Source organism: Aulonocara stuartgranti (genome assembly GCF_965226115.1).
Source record: "Aulonocara stuartgranti genome assembly, chromosome: 23".
NCBI lineage: Eukaryota > Metazoa > Chordata > Actinopteri > Cichliformes > Cichlidae > Aulonocara > Aulonocara stuartgranti.
Genome location: NC_138958.1, coordinates 16356190 through 16381856, shown reverse-complemented (window position 1 = coordinate 16381856; position 25667 = coordinate 16356190). Strand labels below are relative to the sequence as shown.

Here is a 25667-nt window from a genome sequence, read left to right as displayed (position 1 = left end):
AATGAATATTTGTTCCCTGCATATTAATTGAATTGAAAGTGGAACTAAAAAAGTCCTTGTCCTTTTTCCTCTCACTGCTGACGCTAAACATCATCTAATCTGAATGTTTCACTGAATTTACTTCTTCCTCTCGCTCCTTCTTCCATGTCTAATTATTACATACTGTATCTATATTACCCTACTCAGTGCCATTAATGTACTATACGAGAAAGTTTGGGAATGGTCCCTGTGTTCTTAGACGTCCTGTAATTGACAGCACCTGCTAGAATGCCTTTTGAATATTAAACTTTACATTATGTGCAAGCATTGTTTTACTTTTAAGACTCTCAACTTAGTTAGATGACTCTATTGATCTGTATTTCCTCAAGACAACAGTAAGTTTATGAGGAGTACTTATGACCAGAGTTATCAGTTGTTACTTTCATTTTTTTGTTATAATGTTTCGTAATAAATGTTTGGTGGTTCTGAAATAAACAAGTTGCCAAATAAGACTGAATTTTATTTACAAATAAACCATTGTTTCAACTCATTTAGGGACTTACAGGGGGGTGTGAGCAATGCACTTTTCTCCAAATTGTGTTTCCAACTTCTTCATCTAATCTTCAATGTCAGAAGCACATATTACCATACACATATATCCAAATGTGTTTTTTAAATCAAGAAGATAATAAGTCTTAGAAAGTGTACTACAATGAGATTTTCAGCAAAATAGTTAATATGATTAAAAGCAAGAAGAAGTCTGCGTTATAAAGGACTGACTTCGGTTGCAGGACTGATCGAGTCCGGCATATGCAAAATACAGGCTGTTTAATGTTGTTAAATAGTCAGCACTGATTTTTTAAATTTGTTTATTAATGAACAAAAAGTTATTCTCAGTGTTTAAAAAAATAATCACACAAAAAAAAAATCCACTTTATATTGGCATGTATGTAGGTGTAGATCTCAATTTAGTGTATGGATATTCTACAGCAGTTCTTTACCTAGTTCTCAGATAGATTAAGAAGGGTAAACTAATTATCTGGATAATAAATAATATATAAAGCCAAAACTAAATATGCATCAGATAGGCTGTGAACATCAGATAACACCTTAAGCAGCTGCAAGCTTTGGTTGTCTTTAGAAATTAAGGTATTTACATTTTGTAAACATAACAGATTTTTTTCAGTATGACTCAGGGATAGGCCAAGATCAAAAGATATATACATTCCTAGCTAAAGCCAGATGATACTGATTATTACATTATACAAATATATCTAATACATCTTAATAGCATCTTTGATTGCTTATATAATAGAATAACTTTAACATTAATATGTGATTGCTCCCTTCTTTTCTTTGTAGATACTTCCTGGCAGGGGTGGCTCTTTTTGTCCTTGGTGCCCTGATTGGTTGGTTTACTCACACATCTACTATCAAATCACCTGTTCTGCCACCCGACAGCTCCGACCTGCTGGAGGAGTTGTTAAAAGGAATTACCGCTGACAAGATAGATGCCCTTCAAAAGTAAGCCCCCAGTTTCAAAATTTATATTGCCCTTCTTGAATTAAACGCTTTTCTTTGAAACCACTCTTTCAAAAACACTATTCAGCTCAGTAAGGTTTATGTACAGACTAATTGCGTTATCAATGGTGTTATCATAAAGGGAAAGCAATATGGCTATGATGGAGTAGGGCCGAATGATTTTTTTAAAAGAAGTAACACAGGTGGACAGAGAGGAAGTCTCTGTCTACCCGTCTGAGGGCCCCTAACTTCACTATTATTTTCACTTGTTACCTTCTAGCCAGACACTGATCTATTTATAGCCAAAGAAGAAAGAAAAGATCCAGAGATAGCAGAAAGAGAGAAAGGGGAGAAAATGAGAGATAAAAAAGTAGCAGGTAACAAATCTTTTTTTATTTTTTTAATTTATTTATTTTTCTAATACTGATACAAACCTCCAACCTAAACGTTGTTTTCTCCAAGCCAAAGGATCACAGGATGCCTGGGTGTATGTGTCTGTGTGAGATAACAGGCTTTGCCACTGAACTGAAACAATCATGTCACCATGGTTTCTCTCTGAGTTTTCCATGCTTTTTATAATTTATTTTCTCACATTTATATTTCATGGTGCCAGAAACACCCCCATCCAACCTTCCATAACCACCAAAGCTACCCACACACACACTTACACACTACATCTCTACCATCTGTGTGAATGATGAGGTTTTTCTCCATCGCAGTTATCAGTGAATTTAAATGGTTATTTGTTGCTCCTGTCAGTCCTTCATGGAAGAGTTTGTCATTTATTTTAACTAAGAACATCAACACATATGACTGATGTTTTAGATAGGTGAAGCATGAAATTAGAGGAGTGGTCTGCATTAAAAAATGGTGCTAAAATAGAATGTACATACGTCATGGTCTTTGTAGACATTATGGACACCCAGCTTTGTGAACACAATAACTCGAGAACAGGACCACACAGGATTTTCAAATTGATAATATTAGTAATAGCATCTGATAAAAATGTCAAAAAAGTACCATTACCTCATGGTAAGGAATCCGATCACTAGAGAAGGAAGTCTTCTAGGACATACCCTAACTGGATCATCTAGAAAGATGAGAGGTAGCACTAGCGGCAGTTTTTTTTTTTTTTGGGGGGGGGGGTTGTGACAAACAACCCTAAAACTAGCCCTCACGTATCAATTCCTCTCAGTTTCCATTAAGGATATATTTAGGCTTTCTTTAATAATGGGAAAAACAGTTTGTTGGGATGCTGTGGAAAAAATCAGAATGCAGTTTAAAACTAAAGAAAGAAGGCAGAAAGAATTATCTATATGAAATATTACAAGGGTAAGGTAAAGGTGGCAAAGCTAAACACAATTCATGCAGATTTTATTATTTAGTTCCAATGTACAGCACTTTGCATCAGCTGTGGTTGTTTTAAAGTGCTTTATAAACAAAGATGATGATGATGATGATGATGATTGCAATTTTAGAAATAGTGATGCATGTGTGGTAAATGAATTGATTCCTTTATAGTGCTTTTGTACTCTTCCAGAGCGCTTTATGCAACATTCACCCATTCACACCAGCACTTTTTCCCACCTAAGCTTAAGTGCTTTCTCAGAGAGAAAGTTGAGGTTAGTATCTTGCCCAAGGATATTTGGCATGTAGACTGGAGCAGCCATGGATTGAACCACCAACCTTCTGATTAGATTATGCTTTACCTCCTGAGCTACAGATGGGGCAATTGCGGCTCAAGAGCTGGCAGTTCGACCACCGGCTCCGACAGTCTCAGTTGTTGTGTCCTTGGGCAAGACTGAGACTGTGAATGTGTGTGTGTGAATGGGTGGATGGCTGTATGTAGTGTAAAGTGCTTTGGGGTCCATAGGGACTAAGTAAAGCGCTATACAAATACAGGCCATTTTACAGATACCCCTGTATCAATAGTATATGTATGAATAAAAGCAGACCTCAACACAGAACAACAGAAACTTGTGTAGACAAACAGCAGGCCCCTGTGCCATCATCCCTCTTTCTCTGGTTCAAATTTGCAAATACATCAGGACTTTTCCCTGGATCCAGTCCAATAGATGTGGTTAGCCACAAATAAATGATAAATTATTGTAGCAAATATTCTTAATCATTTTCTCTTGTTTCTCTATAATTTTACTTCAACAATCCTTCCCATTTACACCCACAACTTCAAGGCTATTATTGAAAAAGCTTCACAGTTAAAGGTGAAATGTGATCATTACTACACTTTGAAGGGGGTAGTATGTAGTTTTATATTGCCATTCATTGAAACTGATGGCATTTAGGGTTACTCCAGTCATCTCCGTCATCAATTACGATAATGATTCTATATTCACAATCATATGTTATGATAAAAATCTGTTATTTATGGACTCTTTACAAATAGATAGATACTTTAGGTATCTATAGTTTGGTTCAGTGGATATTCCAATATTTGCTTAACCTAGAGTCTGATCATTCTTTTTTTACTATTTACTTTATAAGGCACAGAAAACTGTGAAAAAAAGCTATCTGACTTTATGTTGAGTCTGGGATAGCAAAACTAAATGGTAAATGGCCTGTATTTATATAGCGCTTTACTAGTCCCTAAGGACCCCAAAGCGCTTTACATATCCAGTCATCCACCCATTCACACACACATTCACACACTGGTGATGGCAAGCTACATTGTAGCCACAGCCACCCTGGGGAGCACTGACAGAGGCGAGGCTGCCGGACACTGGCGCCACCGGGCCCTCTGACCACCACCAGTAGGCAACGGGTGAAGTGTCTTGCCCAAGGACACAACAACCGAGACTGTCCAAGCCGGGGCTCGAACCGGCAACCGGCAAAACTAAGACGGGAGCAGACAAAGCAAAAGAGACACATGAAAGGACTTCTGAAGACAGAGAAAGATGTAAGAGGAAAAAGGGGAGTCTAAGGAGATGATGGCGGAAGGGGAGCGTATTTAAACAGCTTTGCTTGACTAGACAGGGGAAATATCTTCGTGTGAATTAATTACTGTTTGGTTTGCAGGAATCTCCCACATTGAGTGATTATTACATTTGCATGAATAGCTCCCATATTCAACAAATAACAATCAGTGTACATATTGTTTGGAATTGTGACTGTCTTTGCACAAACTAATTAAGTCCCCTTTTGTTTATTATATAATATTTCCAATCTTTGGCCTTGTTTCTTAGCAAAATAGGGGGTGTCACAGCAGAAGAGAACAGACTTTTTTTTTCCAAGCTTGTCACTGTAGAAAGTTTATGCAACCAATTCTTTTTCAATTTACACTTCAAAGAGGTGTGTAAGCAAGCAGAGCTACTTTGAGAGAAAATGGATTAAGTTCAAATCCTTAGAAGATGGGCTGTCACTGCTAGTATCTTTGCCTGTCTAATACTTATATCTCTCCTGCTAATTATACTCCTGTAATAAATTTTTGAGCTATATGGAAGTACATTTTTTTGGTTGTTGCTTTTCTGCATACAGGTCTGCACATATCTCAAATGTGAACAACTGCCTGTGGTTTTTAAGTTTTTAGAGATTTTAGGAGTAAATTATGACTGCAATCACTGCAAATTCCGGTTTGGTGATATGATCAGATGGCAAATCTTTATCTAGCTGATTTAGTCTTATCTAGATGATATAGATCTTGCTGTGCTAGCACCAGAACAAGCAGTAACATACATCACAAGCTATTAACACAAAAGTGAATTAAAAAAAAAAAAAGCTTAAAAGTGGACTTTTAAGCTTTGTGGAAAACTGCAATTTTAGATAACTAGCTAGCAGATGATGGCTGTTAAAACAGTGAATCTGTCTCTATTTAGCTTATTTAGCTCCATCTACTATTTTGTGTGAGTTTCTTTGTAAATTGCCTATCGCTTGACTAAGTGTGTCAATTATTTTTGTTGTACATTTTTATGTGATGCTAATGACCAATGCAGAAATTTGAACTTGCATAGTTCAAATGTCTTGATATCTGACATGCTTTGTGGACAGTACCAGTTTTCTCTGCATATTTGGAAAAATAATGAAAATTATAATGAAAATAATGAAATTATCCATGTTTGTTGACTGAATGGCTCTTTGGCAGTAGAACACATATTATATGTGCTAATAAAATAATCAAAAACCTAAACACACTTTATAGCCTTGTTAAAGCTACTGTATACATGTTTATTCTATTTGGTTATTGAAAAGAAGGGTTTTAGAGGATTTTGTGCAAGAAAACTAAACTACCAGAGAACTGGTCATGGAGAAAGCTGCTGAACGTGAAATGAATATGGGTGTCCTTGATAAGATTACTCGGTAAAACGTCTGACTTCTGGCTTTCTTAAATTATTTTCTTTTATTTTTTATGGAGTGTGAGCAGTGCTAGATACTTATCACTGATTTAGAGCTGACCACGTCCTCACTATTTGTAACTCTAATGTATCTACTACCTGTTCTTGTAGTAATGAAAAGTTTATCTAAGTAATTGCCAATTGGACCAGCTTTTTTTCTTTCTTTTTTTTACCTCTAACCACTTGAATGTCTCTAAACGTCATTAACTTTTTATGCGCATTTGGTCACCACATTGCTGTGCATTGCTTCCAGTGTTGACACGGCTTCACTTATGAGGCCGTAAATCTTTTTAGGATTTAACCAAAATCTCACAGAGCAGGCACTTCCCTTACCAAAGCCAATGCCCATTTTTGCACTTTCTTTAGAGAAACAACCCCTCATCTTCAGCTGCCTGTAATAACTGCCTCTAAATAAGAAAATTTAGATGAGCTTGTTTGTGTGTAGCAGACATGCTTTCGATGGGTGTTTCGTGTACAGTCACGATCCTGCTGTGTTGCAGTGTGACCCATCATCTATAGGTTCTCATCCATCTTGACATCACTGCAGCTCATTTCACTGATTACTTCATCTCTTCATTAAAGTTAAGTTAATCACTGAAATCAGTTGCTTTAGTGACTGATTGCAGAGACTCTCTGGCCATGATAGCACTGTAACCTTTCTATATTGATGGAAGTATAATTAAGCTTTTTTACTGTGTTTCTACTCTTTATAATTATGTGTATGCGCACAAGTCCACATGAGTGAATTGACGATTGTAGGCAGAACCGAGGAGATTGTGCTACCAGAATAGAATTTTGCAGACATTGAGGACAGCTACAAGTACCTTGGAATCCTATAGGGAAATGGGAACCATAAAAAGGCCAGTAAGAAAACCACAACCACCAAACATCTGCAGAGTGAGTCAAGGCCTCAGAAGTCAGCTGATTCCCATTCAGCAGTGCCTAGGGCAATCAGCACCTGGTCATCATATACCCTGCTGGACTAATCAGTTGGCCAAAGGAGGAGGTGGATGCCACTGACATCAAGACAAGAAAGCTCCTTACCATGCATGGCATGTCGCACTGGCAGACTTAACAAGTGGCTGATATCAAGAAATCCTACCAATGGCTGGACTGAAAGACAGCACAGAGGCGCTAATCATGGCAGCACAGGAACAAGCTCTAAGGACAAGTTCAGTAGAGGGTGAGGTCTACCACACCAGGCAGGACCCCAGGTACAGGCTGTGCAAAGATGCCCCTGAGCCAATCCAGCACATAACAGCAGGGTGCAAGATGGTAGCAGGCAGGGGATACATGGAACGCCACAACCAAGTGGCCGGTGTTGTATACAGAAACATCTGTGCCTGGAAGTACCAAGGCGAAAATGGGATACATCCCTAGGGTGGTTGAGAATGACAAAGCTTATGGTTTCTGAAAATCGATGTTGTTTTAAGTCATATTCACACAGACATATAGAATATTCCAAGTAATATTCCATGTCAAAAGACGTGGAAGCTTTTGTGGCTGAGCACATGTGTGTGTGTGTGCAGTATCCTAACTTGAAATGCAGCCCTTATCAAAATAACACCGAGAAACATGACAGCCATATCAATAACACTGTGTTTGGTGTTTCCAATAACATCAGACTGTAAATGGTAAATATGAAGTAGAATAAATGAATACAAATCCACAGCATAAGTAAGACCGCATCCAAACTGAGACATTATATAATTTGCAGTAGTTCCATTTAGATTATTCCAATGTTCAGTGCCAGGGTTTTGTGTTGAAATATAGACATATTTTATTTTCATGAACGTGATTTCTTGCTCATATAAAGCAATCAAGGGAAGCACAGAAGAGCAAAATACAGTAAGAGGGGAATGAAGGAAACAAATGAAGATGGAAAGGGTAAGCAGTCAACAGTGTGAATAAAAGGAGAGGGAACGAAAAAAGAGGCCATATTTGACAATGACACTAGTCTAACATGGTGTTTGCTGAAAAAAAAAAAGAACATGAGAACAAGAAATAAGTTTAAAGGTACTTCAGATAATCTTTTTTTTTAAATTTCTTCATGTAAATTTTTAACGATGATAAATGTGTGACAATAGGGGAGGAGACATTTTTAAAGTCATTTTTTAAATAAAATAAGCTTATTTTCCTGATATGGAGATGAATGAATGATTATACAGGGATAGAAATATGAGATAAATGGACTTAATGTATTCCTATGCCACAACTAGTTCTTACAATCATGAAGAAATATTCTATATTGTAATGGCAATAAAGTGAATGAGAGAATAAAGGGAAATGTTTAAATTGCACTGAGATCTACTTGGGTTGCTGTGGGGCCCAGAAACTAAAATTGGCTGTGCTGCTTTAAAACCAAGGTTGAGAATAGATTTAATATATGTTTTAACATTTATTTGTTTTACTCAAATTTAAATAAACATATTTACTGCCTTGCTTCACATTCACTCTATTTGCACTTCTGTCCAGAAAGTATGGCATCTCAGTATTCAGTATCAGTATCTCAATACAGTATTACAGTATTGTCTGTAGTCCAGAGAGCGAAGGCAGCTGAATTAATTACAATGCAACTTTTACACTATTTTTTTTTTTTTTTGCTCTAAGATAAAGGTAACAGTAACATTTCTCCAGTTTATGCAAGTCTTTCTGTGTCTTGGATAGATCAAAAAGAATGGAAAGAGAAAGGCCTGACACACAAAGGCCTATAAACCTAACAGTTACCCTCTGACAGCCTCTGGTTGCTAACGAAAAATGTTTATGAATGGTTTGCAAAAGTTGCAGGGTGTTACTAGGGGAGATCAGTTGCAAAAGGTGCTGCACCAAATCTTTCCTTGTGAAGAAATACTAAGTTTTTCTTTCTGACAGACAGCCTGGTGGCTGGTGACCAGTCCATGGGCCTGTGTGACTGGGCCAAAATCTCAACAGCACTGATAAATAACAGTGGGAGTCATTTTTTGAACTGAGAAGAGCATACCTGTTCTCAAAAGACACACAAGTCTTCTATGGTGCAGAAAACTGAACCTGTCTGATCGGCCATAAGTTCTCATCTACTGATGTGCTGCTCTGAGAGGTTTCCTAAGTATTATGTTTGAAAGAGAACAAGAGACACTTGAAATCTAAATATTGTGATAATAATAATAATACAGATATTCTTAAGCAAATATGAATATCATCTTGACATTTGGGCTGCTGCATTTCTGCTTATTTCATCTCTTCATATTTAAGTCAGCTGGTAAGGCATAAGTCCTGAAATCAAGCCTTAGTTAAAATTTATGAAAAGTCCGCTTTTCAGCATAATGTAAGATATAGTTTGTGTATCCCAGCTTAAACTTAGAAGAAATAGCAAGTAACAGCAGGAGTACATAAGAAACTGTGAGAAAGTGATGATACTGTTTTTTGCTGAGAGTGCATTTCTGTTGCTCAGTTAAAGCTCTGCTTCATTACGAGAACACACACTCTCTAAGATCTGTGGTTATGGAGCATTAGGTGCCGGTGATATGTCATGTGTCACTGTTGTTTATAGATATGCAGTATATTTGTGATCACAGACTTTGTTTTTTGATGGCAAGGGTTGATCTCCACTTTTTGTCCAAATTGATGTGAATAGGAAACCATATAACACTTCAAAATCATATTGATTGCTTACTTTTACAGTGTTTTAGGAATAACAAACTCAAAAATTTAAAATTTAAATGTGCCACATAACCAGATTAAGAAATCTATTACCATTTTGTCTTAAAATTATTTTAAAACTTATGCAGCAGCACAGTGCTCTGAACTACTGCGCACCTTTCTGTGTTTCTTCTGCCTTTTTGTTGCGACTTCCTGCAACAACCTTCCGTCGTCAGGAACTGATAGACATCGACCTCAGCCTGAAACCGGACTTTATTTGGGATTGGACAGTATCCTACCCAAGATTGTGATACCACTGGGCACTCCGTAGGTTATTGTGGGGAATAGCAAGTGATGCAGACAGTGCAGGGAGCGGTAACAAAAAGGGGGGGATACAGAGCTGACTAACACGTCCAGCTGCGAAAACAACAACCGTTATGCCAATTGATTGATTGGTAATTTATTTCAAACATGCAAACAATATACAGATACATTTATAAAAGAAAATAAGAGAGAGAGAAAAAAAATACTATACAAAAAAATCAATACGTTTCAATATAGCTGCCGTTCTGATTCATTTACATGTTGAAAGGGAGTGGGAAGAAGTAAACACTTATTTAATCCCAACCCTTTGCCAGTTAATATTTAGTCAGCTTCCTTACTGATATAATTTGTAATAAAAATAGTGAACAGATTTCTGATATACTATATACTATAATATCACATCATGAATTTTTTTTTAAATAGAGACATTCACTTAATTTCAATATTTTCCTTTTCTTTATCGTTCGAGAAGATCATATTTTTATAACTCTTTTTGAACTGTTTTATGTTTGGACATTGCTTTTATTCCATATTCAGACTGTTCCACAGTTTCACTCCATGAACAGAAGCACAAAAGCTTTTTCTTGTAGTACGTACCTTCCCTGATTTGAAGTTACAAAAACCCCTTGAATTATAACTTCCTTCTTTCAAAAACAACATACTCTGAATATTACCTGGCAGTTCTTTAGTTTTTGCTTTGAATAGAATTTGTGCTGTTTGGAATTTCACTAGATCGTCAATTTTCAATATTTCAGACTGCAAAAATAGTGAGTTTGTATGTTCCCTATAACCTGCATTGTGGATGATTCGAATTGCTTTTTTTTTTGAAGAGTAAAAAGTGAATGTAATGTGGTTTTATAGTTATTGCCCCAGACCTCTGCACAATAGCTTAAGTATGGTGAAACCAGTGAACAGTATAGAATATGAAGTGATGTTCTGTCGAATACCTGCTTTGCCTTGTTTAGTACTGCAATGCTTCGTGATACTTTGGAATGAATATATCTTAACATTGTAATGGCTGTAAAGCCAATCATGCTCCTTTGCCTTTGGGGAGCAAATTACACCTGCAGACAAGCCACCGTTCTCTGCAGATCACTTGTATGTTTGGATTTGTTGATAAAGAGGAAACTAACTATAAAATTTTGCAAAAACAAGAAGTAAATAAGAAGATTGTAGTTGCGACAATCTAGACTAACCAACATTAGCTTCTATCCCAGTAAGTTGATTTTGTTCATTTAGATGCAGTTTTCAGTGGGAGAAATGTTTTGCCACTTGGATGAACAAAATCAACTTTCTGGGATTTCCTTACCTGAATGATTGAGCATCCATCGGGACATTACCTTTTCAGTTTTGGTGTATGTTCCCTGGTGAGCACAGATGGAATATAACCACCTGTTTTGTCAAATTCTGGCCGTTGAAGCTTAAATAATATGAAATGTACTGTGGCTGTTGGATTCTAGAAGTATGTATTCTTAAAATAATATACTGAGAAGATTTTTATTTAAAAGCAAATCCTTTTTACCAGCCTCACGCGGATGCATAACAATCATCAAAAGACAGATTACACTGTTACACAAATTTTTGACCTTCCAAATATAGAGATTTCTTGTATACCCTGTGATAGATTAGTATTAGCCCTTCAGTTGACTGGCAACATGTAGAGGGTGTACCCCATCCTTTGGAGTTAATCTTATATGATTTTAATGAATCAGTTTCACAGTTCAATTCAATTTTATTTATGTAGCACACAACAGCAACAGGCAACATGACGCTTTTTATATTGTGAGGTAAAGACCCTACAATAATAATAACAGAAAAAATCCCAATATGTAAATGACCCTCATGATCAAGCATTTGGTTTTGAATGATACTGCATGTGTAAGTACATTTGTTCAGTAGAGAGATTTGACCCTCTTGTTTTGTATTTGTGTGTTCTTTTCTTTATTTTCTCTAATAATGTAATATATTACAAAGTAATATTATAATGTAAGTTTGATCAAGCTGTGTTGATGTCAAAAAGCAGCAATAAATACCATAGTTTCAACAGAGAAATTACAGTATTCCATTTCCGGGTCCACGAGTCAACTTTGCAAGTTATGTTGAAGCTGAATAAAACGAAAAAAAGCAATTCAGCAATAAAGCAAAACGCAAGGCTGAATGTGTTTAGAGTGAATCTACTCTCATCTATGAAAAGCACAAGACCCAGTGTTTAACCCACCAGTTCTGATATTGCATGGCAATAATAATAGAGCACAGGGCCGACTATGTTAGGTCAAAACAAACACCCCCATGAAGTCTGTTTCCGACTGTTTGGTAAGAAACAGTCACACCGGTGGCCTCCTGGATGTTATTTGGTAGGGCTCTGGCAATGCTCATCCTGTTTCTCCTTACACAAAAAAGCAGATACCTGTCCTGCTGATAGGTTTAGAACCTTTCACAGCCCTGTCAAGCTCTCCTCAAATAACTGCCTGTCTCCTGCATGTCCTCCATGCTCTTGAGACTGGGAGACACAATAAACCTTCCGGCAATGGGACATGTTAATGTGCCAACCTTTAGTTGGACTACCTGTGCAAACTCTGTAGGATCCAGTTATCACCTACCAGTAGTGACACTGACCCCATAGCTAAATAGAATAGAATTTGGATAGAATTCAACTTTATTGTCATTGCACATGTCACAAGTACAAGGCAACGAAATGTAGTTTGCATCCATCCAGAAGTGCTTTAGCCATAATATAGATATATTACAGAAATGGGCCTGTTATAGGTATGAAGGTACAAAATATGGGTCTATTATGGGTATGTTACAATGTAAACGATATGAAGGTATGTTATGAATATGCTATAACTATAAGTATGTACAGGCTGTAGTGGGTGTGCAAGCTATGTACAGGCTATGAACAGGATATAAATATGAAAACTATATAGAAATATGAACTATAAAGCTATACAGAAATATGAACTCTGCAAGTTATAAACAGTTGTAAACAGTAGAATTATAATTATCGTATTATACTGAATGATTGTCTATACAGCATTTACAGTTGTGCAGTTAAGATAAGTGAAATATGTGGATAATTTCTTCAGAGGCTGTAAAGTGCTAGTGGTTGTGAGTGATGGTTCAGTCCATGTTAGTATTGTGTGTATGAGGGTACAGTTGTCCATTTGTTAGTTTTTGTCAAATGTGTGTGTGTAGATGGTTGTGTGTGTGTTCAGTTAATGAGATTAATGTGGGTCAGGTGTCAGGAGGCAGAGTTCAGGAGTCTGACAGCTGTAGGGAAGAAGCTGTTCCGGTACCTGGTGGTCGTAAATGCAAAGCTAGTGGGAAAAAAACAGTAAGAAAAGATTAGAACCACATCAATATTCCAGACGTTTACTTGACTTGATGCTATACTCTGATTAAAAGGTGTTCCTTTAAGTTTTTTGGCCAGTGCATTGTCTTTGGTTTGATTTTCGTTTTGATCCCATATATCACTGAGAGTATTTTTAAAATAATTGTAATGATGCTCTTAAATGTATGTAAATATCTCTAGATGTAAGTGTAGTTGGAAGAACAAAAAAGGAACCAAGAACACCGTTTACAGCCAAGCCTATTAACACTCTTGTTCTACCACTTTTGAAATGTTGTGTAACAGAATATTTTCCGATCCGAGGCTCTGGATCTGATCCAGGGATACAATTTGTTACAAAGCCAAAAGGCACTGATGGCAGTGTTTTTTTCTTCTTCTCCTCATGGTTCTCCTTTCTCTGTCTTTCTCTGTCTGCACTGTGCTTTTCACTCTTTCCGACTCACACACGGACACAAATAAGCGTACGTACAGAATGTGCATAGACATGTTTAAATTGGTTTTCACAAACCAGTACCTAGAGTTTCACACTTTAACAGTTTTGGGCGCAATTAATTGCATCGTTCTTTCAGTGCGAGTTACTGTGTGTACTTCAGTGGGATTTGAGTGAGGTGCTGTTGTGTTCTTCAATAGCTTGTAATATTAGCCTTATTATATGGCTCAGTCTTTGACTGAATCCACACCTTGTATGTAGATTACTGAAAAGGGAGAACAGAGCAAATCGAACTACTGCATTACCAAACTGGACTCATTGGCTTGAAGACAGCTCTTCAGTCCACTACTATGTTTTACAATTTCAGTAGGGGTAATAACACATGAATGAATAAGACACACTAAATCATGTGTTGATTGTCTTTTACTTTGGGGTCATAGGAAGGCAAGTTCTGTAAAATGGTGGGAGGGAGGAAATACATTATTATTTAAAAAGTGTGTATCTTTTATTATGATTATGTAGACACATTTAAGACAGTAAGTTTCCTGGAAGGCAATCTGCTTCTTTGTTTATGTTAGGCTATAACATCAGGGAGGTACATCTGGACAGAATTATAAAACACTGTACGCAATCAAAATATTAACCATAAGTTTAGCTAATGCCTCTATTACCCACATAAAGCACTGATGTAAGAATCATAGCGTCACTTTAGAATTATATGACGAGGTTAAAGACACTGATATACACATATCATTAATATCTACATCAAATTTTCTTTCTGTGCACCAAATAAGTGCAATTTTTGTGCAATGCAATTTTTACTAGATTTATGAAATATGTGAAATATGTTTAAAGGGCAGTTTGGTTCTTACCATTTTATGTATCTCAGTGCTTGCATTCTGCATAGTACCATGCTGTTACAAATCACAATTTGTGACTAAATAATCTCAAATAATAGTATTCAAGGAAGAAGTAAAAAAATAATAATTTTCACCTTGATAAATTAAATTTTAATCAGAATCAGAATTGTGTTTATTGGCCAAGTATATGTGCAGACACATAAAAGGAATTTGGTTCCGGTAGATTGTGGCTCTCAAGCACAGCAATGTAAATCACACACACACACACGTCTATATATACATTACACATGCATACACATACATAAATGGCCTGCATTTGTATAGCGCTTTTCTAGTCCATAGGACCCCAAAGCGCTTTACACTACATTCAGTCATCCACCCATTCACACACACATTCACACACTGGCGATAGCAAGCTACATTGTAGCCACAGCTGCCCTGGGGCGCACTGACAGAGGCGAGGCTGCCAGACACTGGCGCCACCGGGCCCTCTGACCACCACCAGTAGGCAAACACGGGGTTAGTATCTTGCCCAAGGATATTTGGCATGCAGCCAGGATGCAGCCTGGGATCGAACCACCGACCTTCTGATTAGTGGCTGACCTGCTCTGCCACCTGAGCTACAGCCACCCCAGTAATAAGACATTACTGGGGTAATGTATGTGCATACACATACATACACAAATTTAGAAGTGTTTTGCATTTACTCAGGTTATCTGCATCTAATATCACAGTTTGTTTGGTAACCTGAATCATTTAAGTAAAAGAAATATTCAAAAGAATAATAAATTGGAAAGACGGCATACTTTTTCACGGTACCGTGGGCCTATATTCATTTGAAAATTTCTACATCACATATTTGTGGGTAAAACATCTGCACACAGATTTGTGCCTTCTCGCTGTTTATGATCTGATGCAACTTTTAGAGTTGGCTCATCCACAAGTATGTGGGGGTCTGAAGGATCCAAATGATGCATATTTTGTCAGTAGAGCATGAATGTGAGTCTCCATCTCTTTGCCCTACAATTTGTGGTCTTGTCCCCACAGACAGTACAGTACAATGTACTCACACTCGTCCTGAAGCACACTTCAAGGAGACTTTAAAGGCGTATCTGAATATTTGTGGTCAGAGGCAATATTGATATTCATTATATTTATGATCTGTTTGCTCCATTTACTATAAAGTTAACTGATACAGCAGTTTGCACCTTAAGCTTCTGTACAGCGATGATTTATGACGTTTTCTATATTGACAGCACTATTGAAATAAGTGACATTTGCAGTTACAAAACAGGATGCAAAGACGCAAGAGATTTTCTGTCTCTGGTTAGTTAGTTTGACAGACTTGTGCTTTTTCATGGCTTTGAAAATCAGCCAAGATCATGACCTTGGGAGAAAAAAGCTAGCTAATGTATGTTTTGATGTCCTTATATTTAACATTTTTCACATGCCAACTCCACTGCAGTGGGCCCTTAGTTGCTCATTGGTGTTATTTTTAGCTTAACTTACTATAACATGGTCCAATTAACCAGGGTGGGTTTGGTGAAACATGCTTTCCTGTACATTTAAACACACTGAAGGGAAAGTCTTCCTGAATGAGATTTTTAGCTTTGCTTTAAGTGGATGAACTGAAAATGTATTCTGATTTGCAGTCAATTACTGCTCCAGAAGACAATTTATGTCTAGTATCAACCCCAGTGACTCCTATAGTCTCTGCTACAATATCCATCTCACATTACATATTGCTATTTACTGCGGTTATACTGATTCCACCTACACAAAATCTTTTACATTTCTTGTGTTTGTGTGTGTGTGTTTACATTTATAATTTGTGAATTTGCCTCAAAGCAAAGATTTGGATCACATTCTACAAAGGTCCTGGATCACACTCAAACATAGGTTGTCATCTTTTTATATTGTACCTTTCTTAACTGACGAAGCCTGTCAGCATGACAGCTAGAATTTGCTGCTCCAAAAGTGTCTGGGAAGCCTTTTCTTTGACAGGGGTGTCTTTATATGCTTTACCAAATCCCTACTGATAGGACACCAAATCCAGAAATTATTGGTGTAATATAAAAGTGTTTTTGTTTTGCCTCAAGATCAAGATGACTGTGGCAACACTACAGTATGGATCATGTGTAATGAGAACACAAACATTCTCACAGAAAGAATTTATTTGTGTAGAAGCCATGATTTTTTGGATTATTGTGCTTGTTGTATCTTATTAGCTAACCAGAAGGTCTTCTATGGACATTACCATTCATTCAAAATATGTGAGAGTAAAAAGGTTTAAAGCATAAACACATGACTTTAGTCCCGCAAAACAAACTTTTGTCAAACATTTAAAAATAATGTAAAGTAAATGCTTTATATTGGTGTAATGATCCTGCAGTTTCACTTCACACAAACACACACGAAAACACAGTTACCCTTCATGCGTCCGCTGATGCATGCTAGAAATTGGAATACTGCTAATTTCTGACAAGGTGTCATGATAAGAAAAGCAATCCAGTTCTGATTTTCTTTTTTGTTGTGTGCAAGCTCGTGCACTATTAAAAATTATTGTTTTGATTTTTTAAAAAGAGAGAAAAAATTGTCACAGTTGCATAGATGAGTGATAGCTTACAATATAAGTGTATCTGCATGTGTATGTGTGTGTGTGTGTGTGTGTGTGTGTTTGATAGACAGAAAGGTTTCGTTTAAGGTCAAATGCCAAGGCTGATCCAAACAATCTACAGCACAGCAGTGACATGTGTCATATTCTATTTATTATCATAATGTCATGTTGAAAAAACATCAATCCAGTCAAAAGGGTCAGTAGTTCACAGTCCAGTTTAAGTTTAAAGTTTACAGAGGCCAAATACTGCAAATGCTCTGTAAAACTGAGCAGAGCCCAACCCAACCATGCATAATCCTTCAACACGACAGCACAATGCAGTTTGTTTTGACTCACTCATACTGCATCCAGCTCCTAATAATACTCACTTACTCAATAGTTTTAACCCTCTCAAGGCAGATTTGCAACAGTTCAAAACTAACAACCTGATTACCCCACATACATATTTTATGAGTTTATTTTACTCAGAAGTACCACTGCAGGACTTGTTTGTGCATTAGCAACAAAAAGTTTAAAAAAAAGTTTGAGCCTGAGAGGGTTAAAATACTCAATATTCTTACGGCTGAAAATCTCAATAAATTTGGTATTTCCACTTGTTTTACCAGTAAAATCACTATGTCCACCTGTTTTACTAAAATAACTAAGCTTTTTTTTAAAAAATGAAACTAAATATGTTTTGTTGTTTTAGAGAAATTATAGCTACAGCAGGAGCAAATGAGCCTAGAGCTGAGTGCCAAAGGCAAGTGTGTTTAAAATACTGAGCCAACAGCTATCACATTTGTTAGCCGTTCACCGGACTTGTTAACAATAAAAAAATGTGAATAAAAAAGTGTTAACATAGTCGATGTATTATAAAGATGCCAGGTCCACCGCCTGCATATCAGAATATACAGCACGGCAACAGTTTACAAGCTAGTTTCCTTTGATCATACTGCAAATGTCTTACAATAAGTCAGCAAAGATGCCTTAGTCCAGTGTAAAAATCTATACTATGGGAGCATATGAGCTATTAACTCCTATTGATTCCTTTATTTTATATTAGCTGATAACCTGAACTGCATTTACAGAATAATCTCCACACGATGATCATCAGAAAGAGTTTGTTTGAAAGAGAGAAAAAAATAAATTGATAAAATAAAATAGCGATAGAGAGGCTTTCTAATGTCACTATTACTTTAACTTTGTGTCGATAAAAATGCTGCTACGATGAGCTCCCGCTGTTCCGTAATGCAGACATGCTCAGAATATCCTCCACCACTTCAAGCGAGCTTTGTGTGTGCATCTGGGGATAGATTTAGGAGTTTGGAGTGCGTCTGGTCTGATTTCAGTGCTATTCTCTTCTCTATCTGTGTGTTACGACTGTGACCGTAATTGTGTGTGGATTTGAGTGTCTAGGTGCTCCTCCGGGATTGACGGTTTGGCGTTGGTAATGTGTTGTTTTTGCGTGACTGTTATGTGTTTCCTATTTTACTTTGAAAGTCTGTGTATCTTAGTGTGTTCAGTTTACGTTTCCCTGTCTCGTCAGTTCTGATTTGCCCCAGCTGTGTTTCCCTCCTGTTGTCCATTCCCTGATTGTTCCCTCCATGTATTTAAGCCCTGTGTGTCAGTTGATCAGGGTCGCGATCTTCTTCCCCCCCGTTGTAAATAGTTTGGCGCCTTGTGTTGTGATGTAAATAAATATCATATTTTGCTTTAAAGAAAATAGTGGTCGATACTTTCGTTTTGGGATGATTTTGGTGGAAACCCGTATTAGTTTTTTCTCGTGTGTTTTTACCTTATTTTTATTTTCCTTATTTTTATTTTCCTGCGTTGCACCCCGGTTGCCTAGGCCGGGGTGTAACATATGGGGGCTCGTCCGGGATTGACGGTTTGGCGTTGGTAATGTGTTGTTTTTGCGTGACTGTTATGTGTTTCCTATTTTACTTTGAAAGTCTGTGTATCTTAGTGTGTTCAGTTTACGTTTCCCTGTCTCGTCAGTTCTGATTTGCCCCAGCTGTGTTTCCCTCCTGTTGTCCATTCCCTGATTGTTCCCTCCATGTATTTAAGCCCTGTGTGTCAGTTGATCAGGGTCGCGATCTTCTTCCCCCCCGTTGTAAATAGTTTGGCGCCTTGTGTTGTGATGTAAATAAATATCATATTTTGCTTTAAAGAAAATAGTGGTCGATACTTTCGTTTTGGGATGATTTTGGTGGAAACCCGTATTAGTTTTTTCTCGTGTGTTTTTACCTTATTTTTATTTTCCTTATTTTTATTTTCCTGCGTTGCACCCCGGTTGCCTAGGCCGGGGTGTAACATATGGGGGCTCGTCCAATCGCTGGGGGGTCCGAGGGAGGGACTGCTTCGGCCGTCCGTCTTCGCTGGAGGGTCCGAGGGCCGCTTCGGCCGTCCGCCGTTGCTGGAGGGTCCGAGGGAGGTCCACTTCAGCCTCCGTCTGTCTTCGCTGGAGGGTCCGGGGGACCGCTCCAGCCTTCGTCGTCTGCTGGAGGGTCCGTGGGACCGCTCCAGCCTCCACCAGCCTTCATCCGCCTTCGCTGGAGGGTCCGTGGGACCGCCTCAGCCTTCGTCGTCTGCTGGAGGGTCAGGGGGACCGCTCCAGCCTCCATCAGTTTCATCTGCCTCCGCTGGAGGGTCCGTGGGACCGCTTCAGTCTTCATTTGCCTTCGCTGGGGGGTCCGAGGGACCGCCTCAGCCTTCGTCGTCTGCTGGAGGGTCCGTGGGACCGCTCCAGCCTTCATCCACCTTCGCTGGAGGATCCGAGGGACCGCCCCAGCCTTCGTCGTCTGCTGGAGGGTCCGTGGGACCGCTCCAGCCTTCATCCGCCTTCGCTGGAGTGTCCGAGGGACCGCTCCAGCCTTCATCAGCTTCGTTTGTCTTCGCTGGAGGATCCGAGGGCCCGCTCCGGTTTTCCGTTTCCACTGGAGGACCCGTCCAGTCATCAGCGTCGCCTGCGGGACGGTGGCCGGTGCCGTATGGGCTGGACATGGAACGAACATTTTTCGTTGGGGTTGTATGTTTTAAATGTTTGTTTTTTTGGGTGGGGGGTATGTTAGGTCTATGCTGGGTCAAGTGTGCTGCCTGTGCAGGTGTTTACCGATCACAACCCACTGATGTTCCTTTCCCAAATGTGCAACTCCAATCAAAGACTTATGCGCTGGTCCTTGTTGTTGCAAGATTTTAACTTGGGGATCAGTTACAAGAAAGGGAAGGATAACGTATTGGCTGACACCCTGTCTAGAGCACTGTCTCCTTGAATTAAACATTTTGGGGTTAATGTTAATTCTTGGGTAAGGGGGTGTTACGACTGTGACCGTAATTGTGTGTGGATTTGAGTGTCTAGGTGCTCCTCCGGGATTGACGGTTTGGCGTTGGTAATGTGTTGTTTTTGCGTGACTGTTATGTGTTTCCTATTTTACTTTGAAAGTCTGTGTATCTTAGTGTGTTCAGTTTACGTTTCCCTGTCTCGTCAGTTCTGATTTGCCCCAGCTGTGTTTCCCTCCTGTTGTCCATTCCCTGATTGTTCCCTCCATGTATTTAAGCCCTGTGTGTCAGTTGATCAGGGTCGCGATCTTCTTCCCCCCCGTTGTAAATAGTTTGGCGCCTTGTGTTGTGATGTAAATAAATATCATATTTTGCTTTAAAGAAAATAGTGGTCGATACTTTCGTTTTGGGATGATTTTGGTGGAAACCCGTATTAGTTTTTTCTCGTGTGTTTTTACCTTATTTTTATTTTCCTTATTTTTATTTTCCTGCGTTGCACCCCGGTTGCCTAGGCCGGGGTGTAACACTGTGGAATGTCTCATTCAAGAATGACAAAAGTCTCTGCTGCTTTTACAGTTCTTGCTGCTTCACTCAAGATGTCCCATCCCTTTTCTCCTTATGTAACATCCATCATTTCTTACACTGCCGCACTGAGACATGACAGACAAATGTCAATGCTGCGCAAGTTGATGGGCTGTAGGTTGTGTTTGTTGCTGAGATGTGACAAGACAGTCAGACATCAACTAAAAGGTTACATGGCCAATCAGAGTCGAACATGGCTGGGAGCTGCCACGACCACAAATCAGCAGTGTTGATGAGGGCTGGTGCTAGAGGCACTCAGTGGGGAGAGTACGCGTGCGTGTTTTTGTGTATTATTTGCCATCAGAACAGATGTCTCTGCAGCCTGTCGTTTTGATGTAGACATGCATCAAACTCTTTTTCTTGATGGCTGCTGATGAGTTTGACACATTACAACTAAGTATTTAGTTGCTAGTGGGCAGGTACACATATTGCTGCTGGGTATGTGTATAAAGTTTTTCTTGTTTTTTTTTTGTTTTTTTTGTAAAGGAAAGTAGGTTCCAAAGTTTTGTAGTCATTAGTCTTTTTTTTTTCTTTTAGAAAGCACTTGGAATTTCCCTCGCGTAATTTCTACCCTCATACTTGCAGAGTATAAATAAAAAAAGTCGGTATAGTCGTTTTGCACAGCTCAGTGCAAATTACAATGGAAACTCATTTATCTGGAGCCAGTGGGAATAGAGGCTGTTAAGATGGCTGAGACTCATTCACTCATCCAAATGCTCACACATGAGGCTCTACTAGATTGTATACTATTTGGTAAACACTTTGCTTTACACAGTAAATGTGTACAGTTTTATTGGCTCCATTGGGAAATCATCTTGGCTTTTAGCAAAGGTGCGGCCATGGAGTGAAATTGTAACCGTTATACTTCCAATTTTATCACATTTATCTTTTTACAATTATTAAGTGTGTCTTAATGAACAGGAATATTAATGGTGATAATTATAACATGTGCAGCCAACATGTGCTTTAAACAAGTGTGCAGTATTGTCTGAATAAATTTGAAGGTGTATATCAACTAGCATGATGTGAAGTCTTTGTCATGTGGACAGCTGTAAAATTTTCCTTGCGTGCATTTAAGAAAGAAAAGTTTATTTTCTTGCTTCTTTTTACTCATTATTATGATTATACCTAAAAGGCATTAATCAAGGTTTCTATTAACCAATATGCATCCACTTACTGTCCCACTCTCCCTCTTGTGAGTCCCTCAGACTGCCCAGCTGGGTAATTACCAAAGCTTGTAATAAGGTGGGCACCGAGACATTAATGTAGTTTAGTTCGTCATGGTGAACGTGCTGAGACAAGCCATCCATTTTCAATTATAGTTGCATGCATGCGTGTGTGTGTGTGTATCATCTGACATACTTGACTTGTAGACACACACACATGCTCACATATACTTATAAACACGTCCCTGGAGTGTGAAGCCTACAGGTAATTACTTTACCACAGAGCTGTCTGCCACAGCAGTGTCCCTCTGATCAATACCTGTGTTAGCAGCAGGTGCAAGCAGCTTTATACAGTGAAACTTCCCCAGGGGCTTCTGTTAAAGCTGTACATGTGGCTTATAAAAGAGCTCGTGGAATAAAAGTAAATCCTTACAAAATACCCTTTTTAACATGTTTTTTTTTTTAAATTTAGTAGTGACTTAACCTTTATTTTCAGAGGAGAGGATCTCGAAATAATTTTAAAATGCCATGCACTCATGGTTACCATTTTACATTCACTCATGAAATGCACATAAACATGCGTTCAGTTTATACAGTCCAACAAAAGAAAAAATCGAAGCGTTCCAGTATTTTATTATAACGTGCCTTATTTAAGTGGTGCAATCAAAACTTAAAGAAAAAACTGTTAATAATTAAGTCTGTTAATATGTATGCATTATACCCAACTTCCAATTAACTAACAGCCCCCAAATCACTAATCATGCAGTTAATTAAGAAATGAAAGCTAAAAGGAGGATGGCTTCTACAACAGACGAGTTATCTTAAGCTTTACGTTCTAGAATGACTCACACATCAACTTTTCTGAAAATCAAGCTCAGTGATCTTAATCATGCTTTATCTGTAATACAGCTGAAAAGCAGCTCAGGGCTTGGAGTGATCTACAAGGACAAGTGGCTGAATATTTGTAAAATTAAAATGAAAAGACTCTTAGTTATCTGTAAGTTTTTTAAAGCAGTGATATCTGCCAGTGCAGAGGTCATTGTATTAAACCATACTGACTTGTTAGGTTTCTGAAACTTCTGGGCATTCCAGAATTACAGTTTATCTTTCATGGTCAACTTACCAAAGAAGCAGTCTTTTGTATACTGTAGTTGTGAGCTAAAAATGCAGACACAGCACAACATTACAGCATATACACTGAATCTAAAGTCCGCCTTTATGTTACTAATCTAATATATTACAGTCGCATTCCTATTTTGACTGTATTTTTACATCGTTTTTGAAATAAGAACCTAAACTGGCAACAAACTGCAGTAAACAGAAGTGAGACTCCTTTTTTTTTTTTTTCAGAAGAGCTGTACGGCAAGGGTGGGTGGTGTCACCTGACATATTTCTCTGTACGGTTAAGTACATCATTCCTGAGACTCAAGGAATGCCAGGAGTTGTGCTTGGTGGGGACCTCATTAATAATCTGAGGTATACAGATGGCACTGTAATAATTTCACCATCTGAAGAATAAAAGAAATAAGAAAATAGTCGACATCATCAGTGAGAAGAGTGAAGAAGTGGGACTGGTCCATGAATGTGGATGTGGCACTTTATACTATAAGGTAAAGACCCTAGAATAATAAAAAAGTAAACAGAGAAAATCCTAATAATCACATCACTCCCTCTGAGCAAGCTCTTTGGCAACAGTGGGAAGGAAAAATCCCCTTTTAACAGCAGGGGGACTAGATTTTGATGTAACATCTGGAAAAATCAAACCAAAACACTTTTGGAAACCATGTCTAGGCGACCATTAAAAGATATTGGAAAAGTCATATTTACTAAATGGGTTTACATTTGTATTATGTAAAAAATTTTGTTCTTATTATTGATAATAAAGAAAATTCTGCAGAAAAAAATGGTTCATAGCTCACGAATCAGAGAGGAACTGGGCATGCCAGGATATCGGTAAGCTTACAAAAATCATCTTGCATGATGTTGAAATGGTGCTTCTCCTATAGATTCCAGGAGTATCTTTCTTCAGGGTGACAATCTTAAGCTTGTTGAAGAGAAAGTCAAGAAAATATGAATGTCCATGATATTTTATGAATTTTATATATGATTCAGATATGGATATACACAAATGGAGTCCATACCAAGAACACATAACTATTATAGTTGTGAAATGCAACTGGCATGCCAAATGACCTATTTTACTGTGTCAGTTCACACACTGAAACAATTCATCAAAATAATTTAAGTACTAAAAGACATTAAAAAAAAATCATTGACCAGATTTGCCCTCTCAAGTAACTCATTACACAGCCCGGATATAGCATCTGATAGTATGCTGGATATTTCAGCCTTTATTCTCAGCCTTTTCAGGAACTCTAAAGCACAGAAGGAGGTCTGGATGTGGAGGGAGATAAACAGCATAGCAGGAGCTAACTTTCTTTCTAGCTCTGTCTTCATGAAACTTGAAAGGAAGGGAAGAAAGAGTGAGAGAACAGAGGAATTTGTGGGATGAATATATGGGGAGAAGGGAAGGCTTTGAAGCCAGTATGAGGATGGAGAAAAAGAGAGGAGCACAAACCAAGGCAGAGAAAGCAGGAGACACACAGACGTAAATGAGCCTCAGGAGGGGATCTGAGAGTGACAGGCTGCTGCCATGACTATACCGTGCTGTGGGTAAACTGTCAAAACATCGACTGGTCCACCTGGCAGCCCACCCCATCGCATTTTTCTTTTCAAAGTTTTATTCTCACTCTTTATTTCTGCTCCCTAAAAAGGAAACTCGCAACAGCTGCCACACAGAGACAAAAATAATGAAGATCTAAGTAAAACAATAACAAATTTCATTCGTATTTTAACATCTTCTATTTTTTTTCCAACATGCTTTGCCATTTGCAGACAACACTGAAAGCGCAGTTATGCGATCATGCATGTTTTGCTAACAGTGAATCCATATATAACTGATGTAATGATGTGAAAATAGCTTTGGGATTTTGTGACAAAGTAGCTTCATGTCATCATGTGATGAGAGAAACTGCTCCCCGCAGTACATGAAGTCATCATTTTTTTTTGCTTGTTGGTACAGTGACGAGCCTAGGGCCATCATTACTAAATGACACTTGTCAAACTCTTACAGTGAGCTAACAGACTGCAGAGAGAACAGGGTGACAGGTTAGAAGAAGTAAAAAAAACAGCTACACTGCACTGTAGATTGATAGGTTAATATCCCAGAACTTTGGTGCCTTTTACTCGCAAATAATAATAAATAAAATAAAACATCTGGTGTTTGCAGATGTTCCAATATAGAACATGTGAATACAGTTTTTAAAACAATCCTTTGTGCACGTGGATGAGCCTGTGTTTATTTTCTGGGTTACACAAATGTGAATATGTCACACTGACTGATAGCCATGCCTCTCCAGCCCAGTGTATGTTGCCCTAGGAGACCCAGCAGTAAACACACAGTCATCCTTCCACCATGAATCTTTGCCAGCCGCCTCATCTACTGCTCTTCACCCAGAGACACACACACACACACACACACACACACACACACACACACACACACACACACACACACACACACACACACTGATTTCAACAAGCAGCCATGCTGCAGC

The 25667-nt window shown here is 38.3% G+C and overlaps 1 protein-coding gene across 11 annotated transcripts in view; it reads left to right on the top strand.

The window, feature by feature from the left end:
- Positions 1-25667, top strand: part of naaladl2 (N-acetylated alpha-linked acidic dipeptidase like 2) — a 549411-nt gene that overhangs the window by 230679 nt on the left and 293065 nt on the right. For all 11 annotated transcript variants that reach the window (XM_082524424.1, XM_082524421.1, XM_082524418.1 and 8 more), the window contains one exon: positions 1342-1503. In XM_082524424.1, the coding sequence (XP_082380550.1) occupies positions 1342-1503 (162 nt within the window). The remainder of the gene's footprint in view (positions 1-1341; positions 1504-25667) is intronic.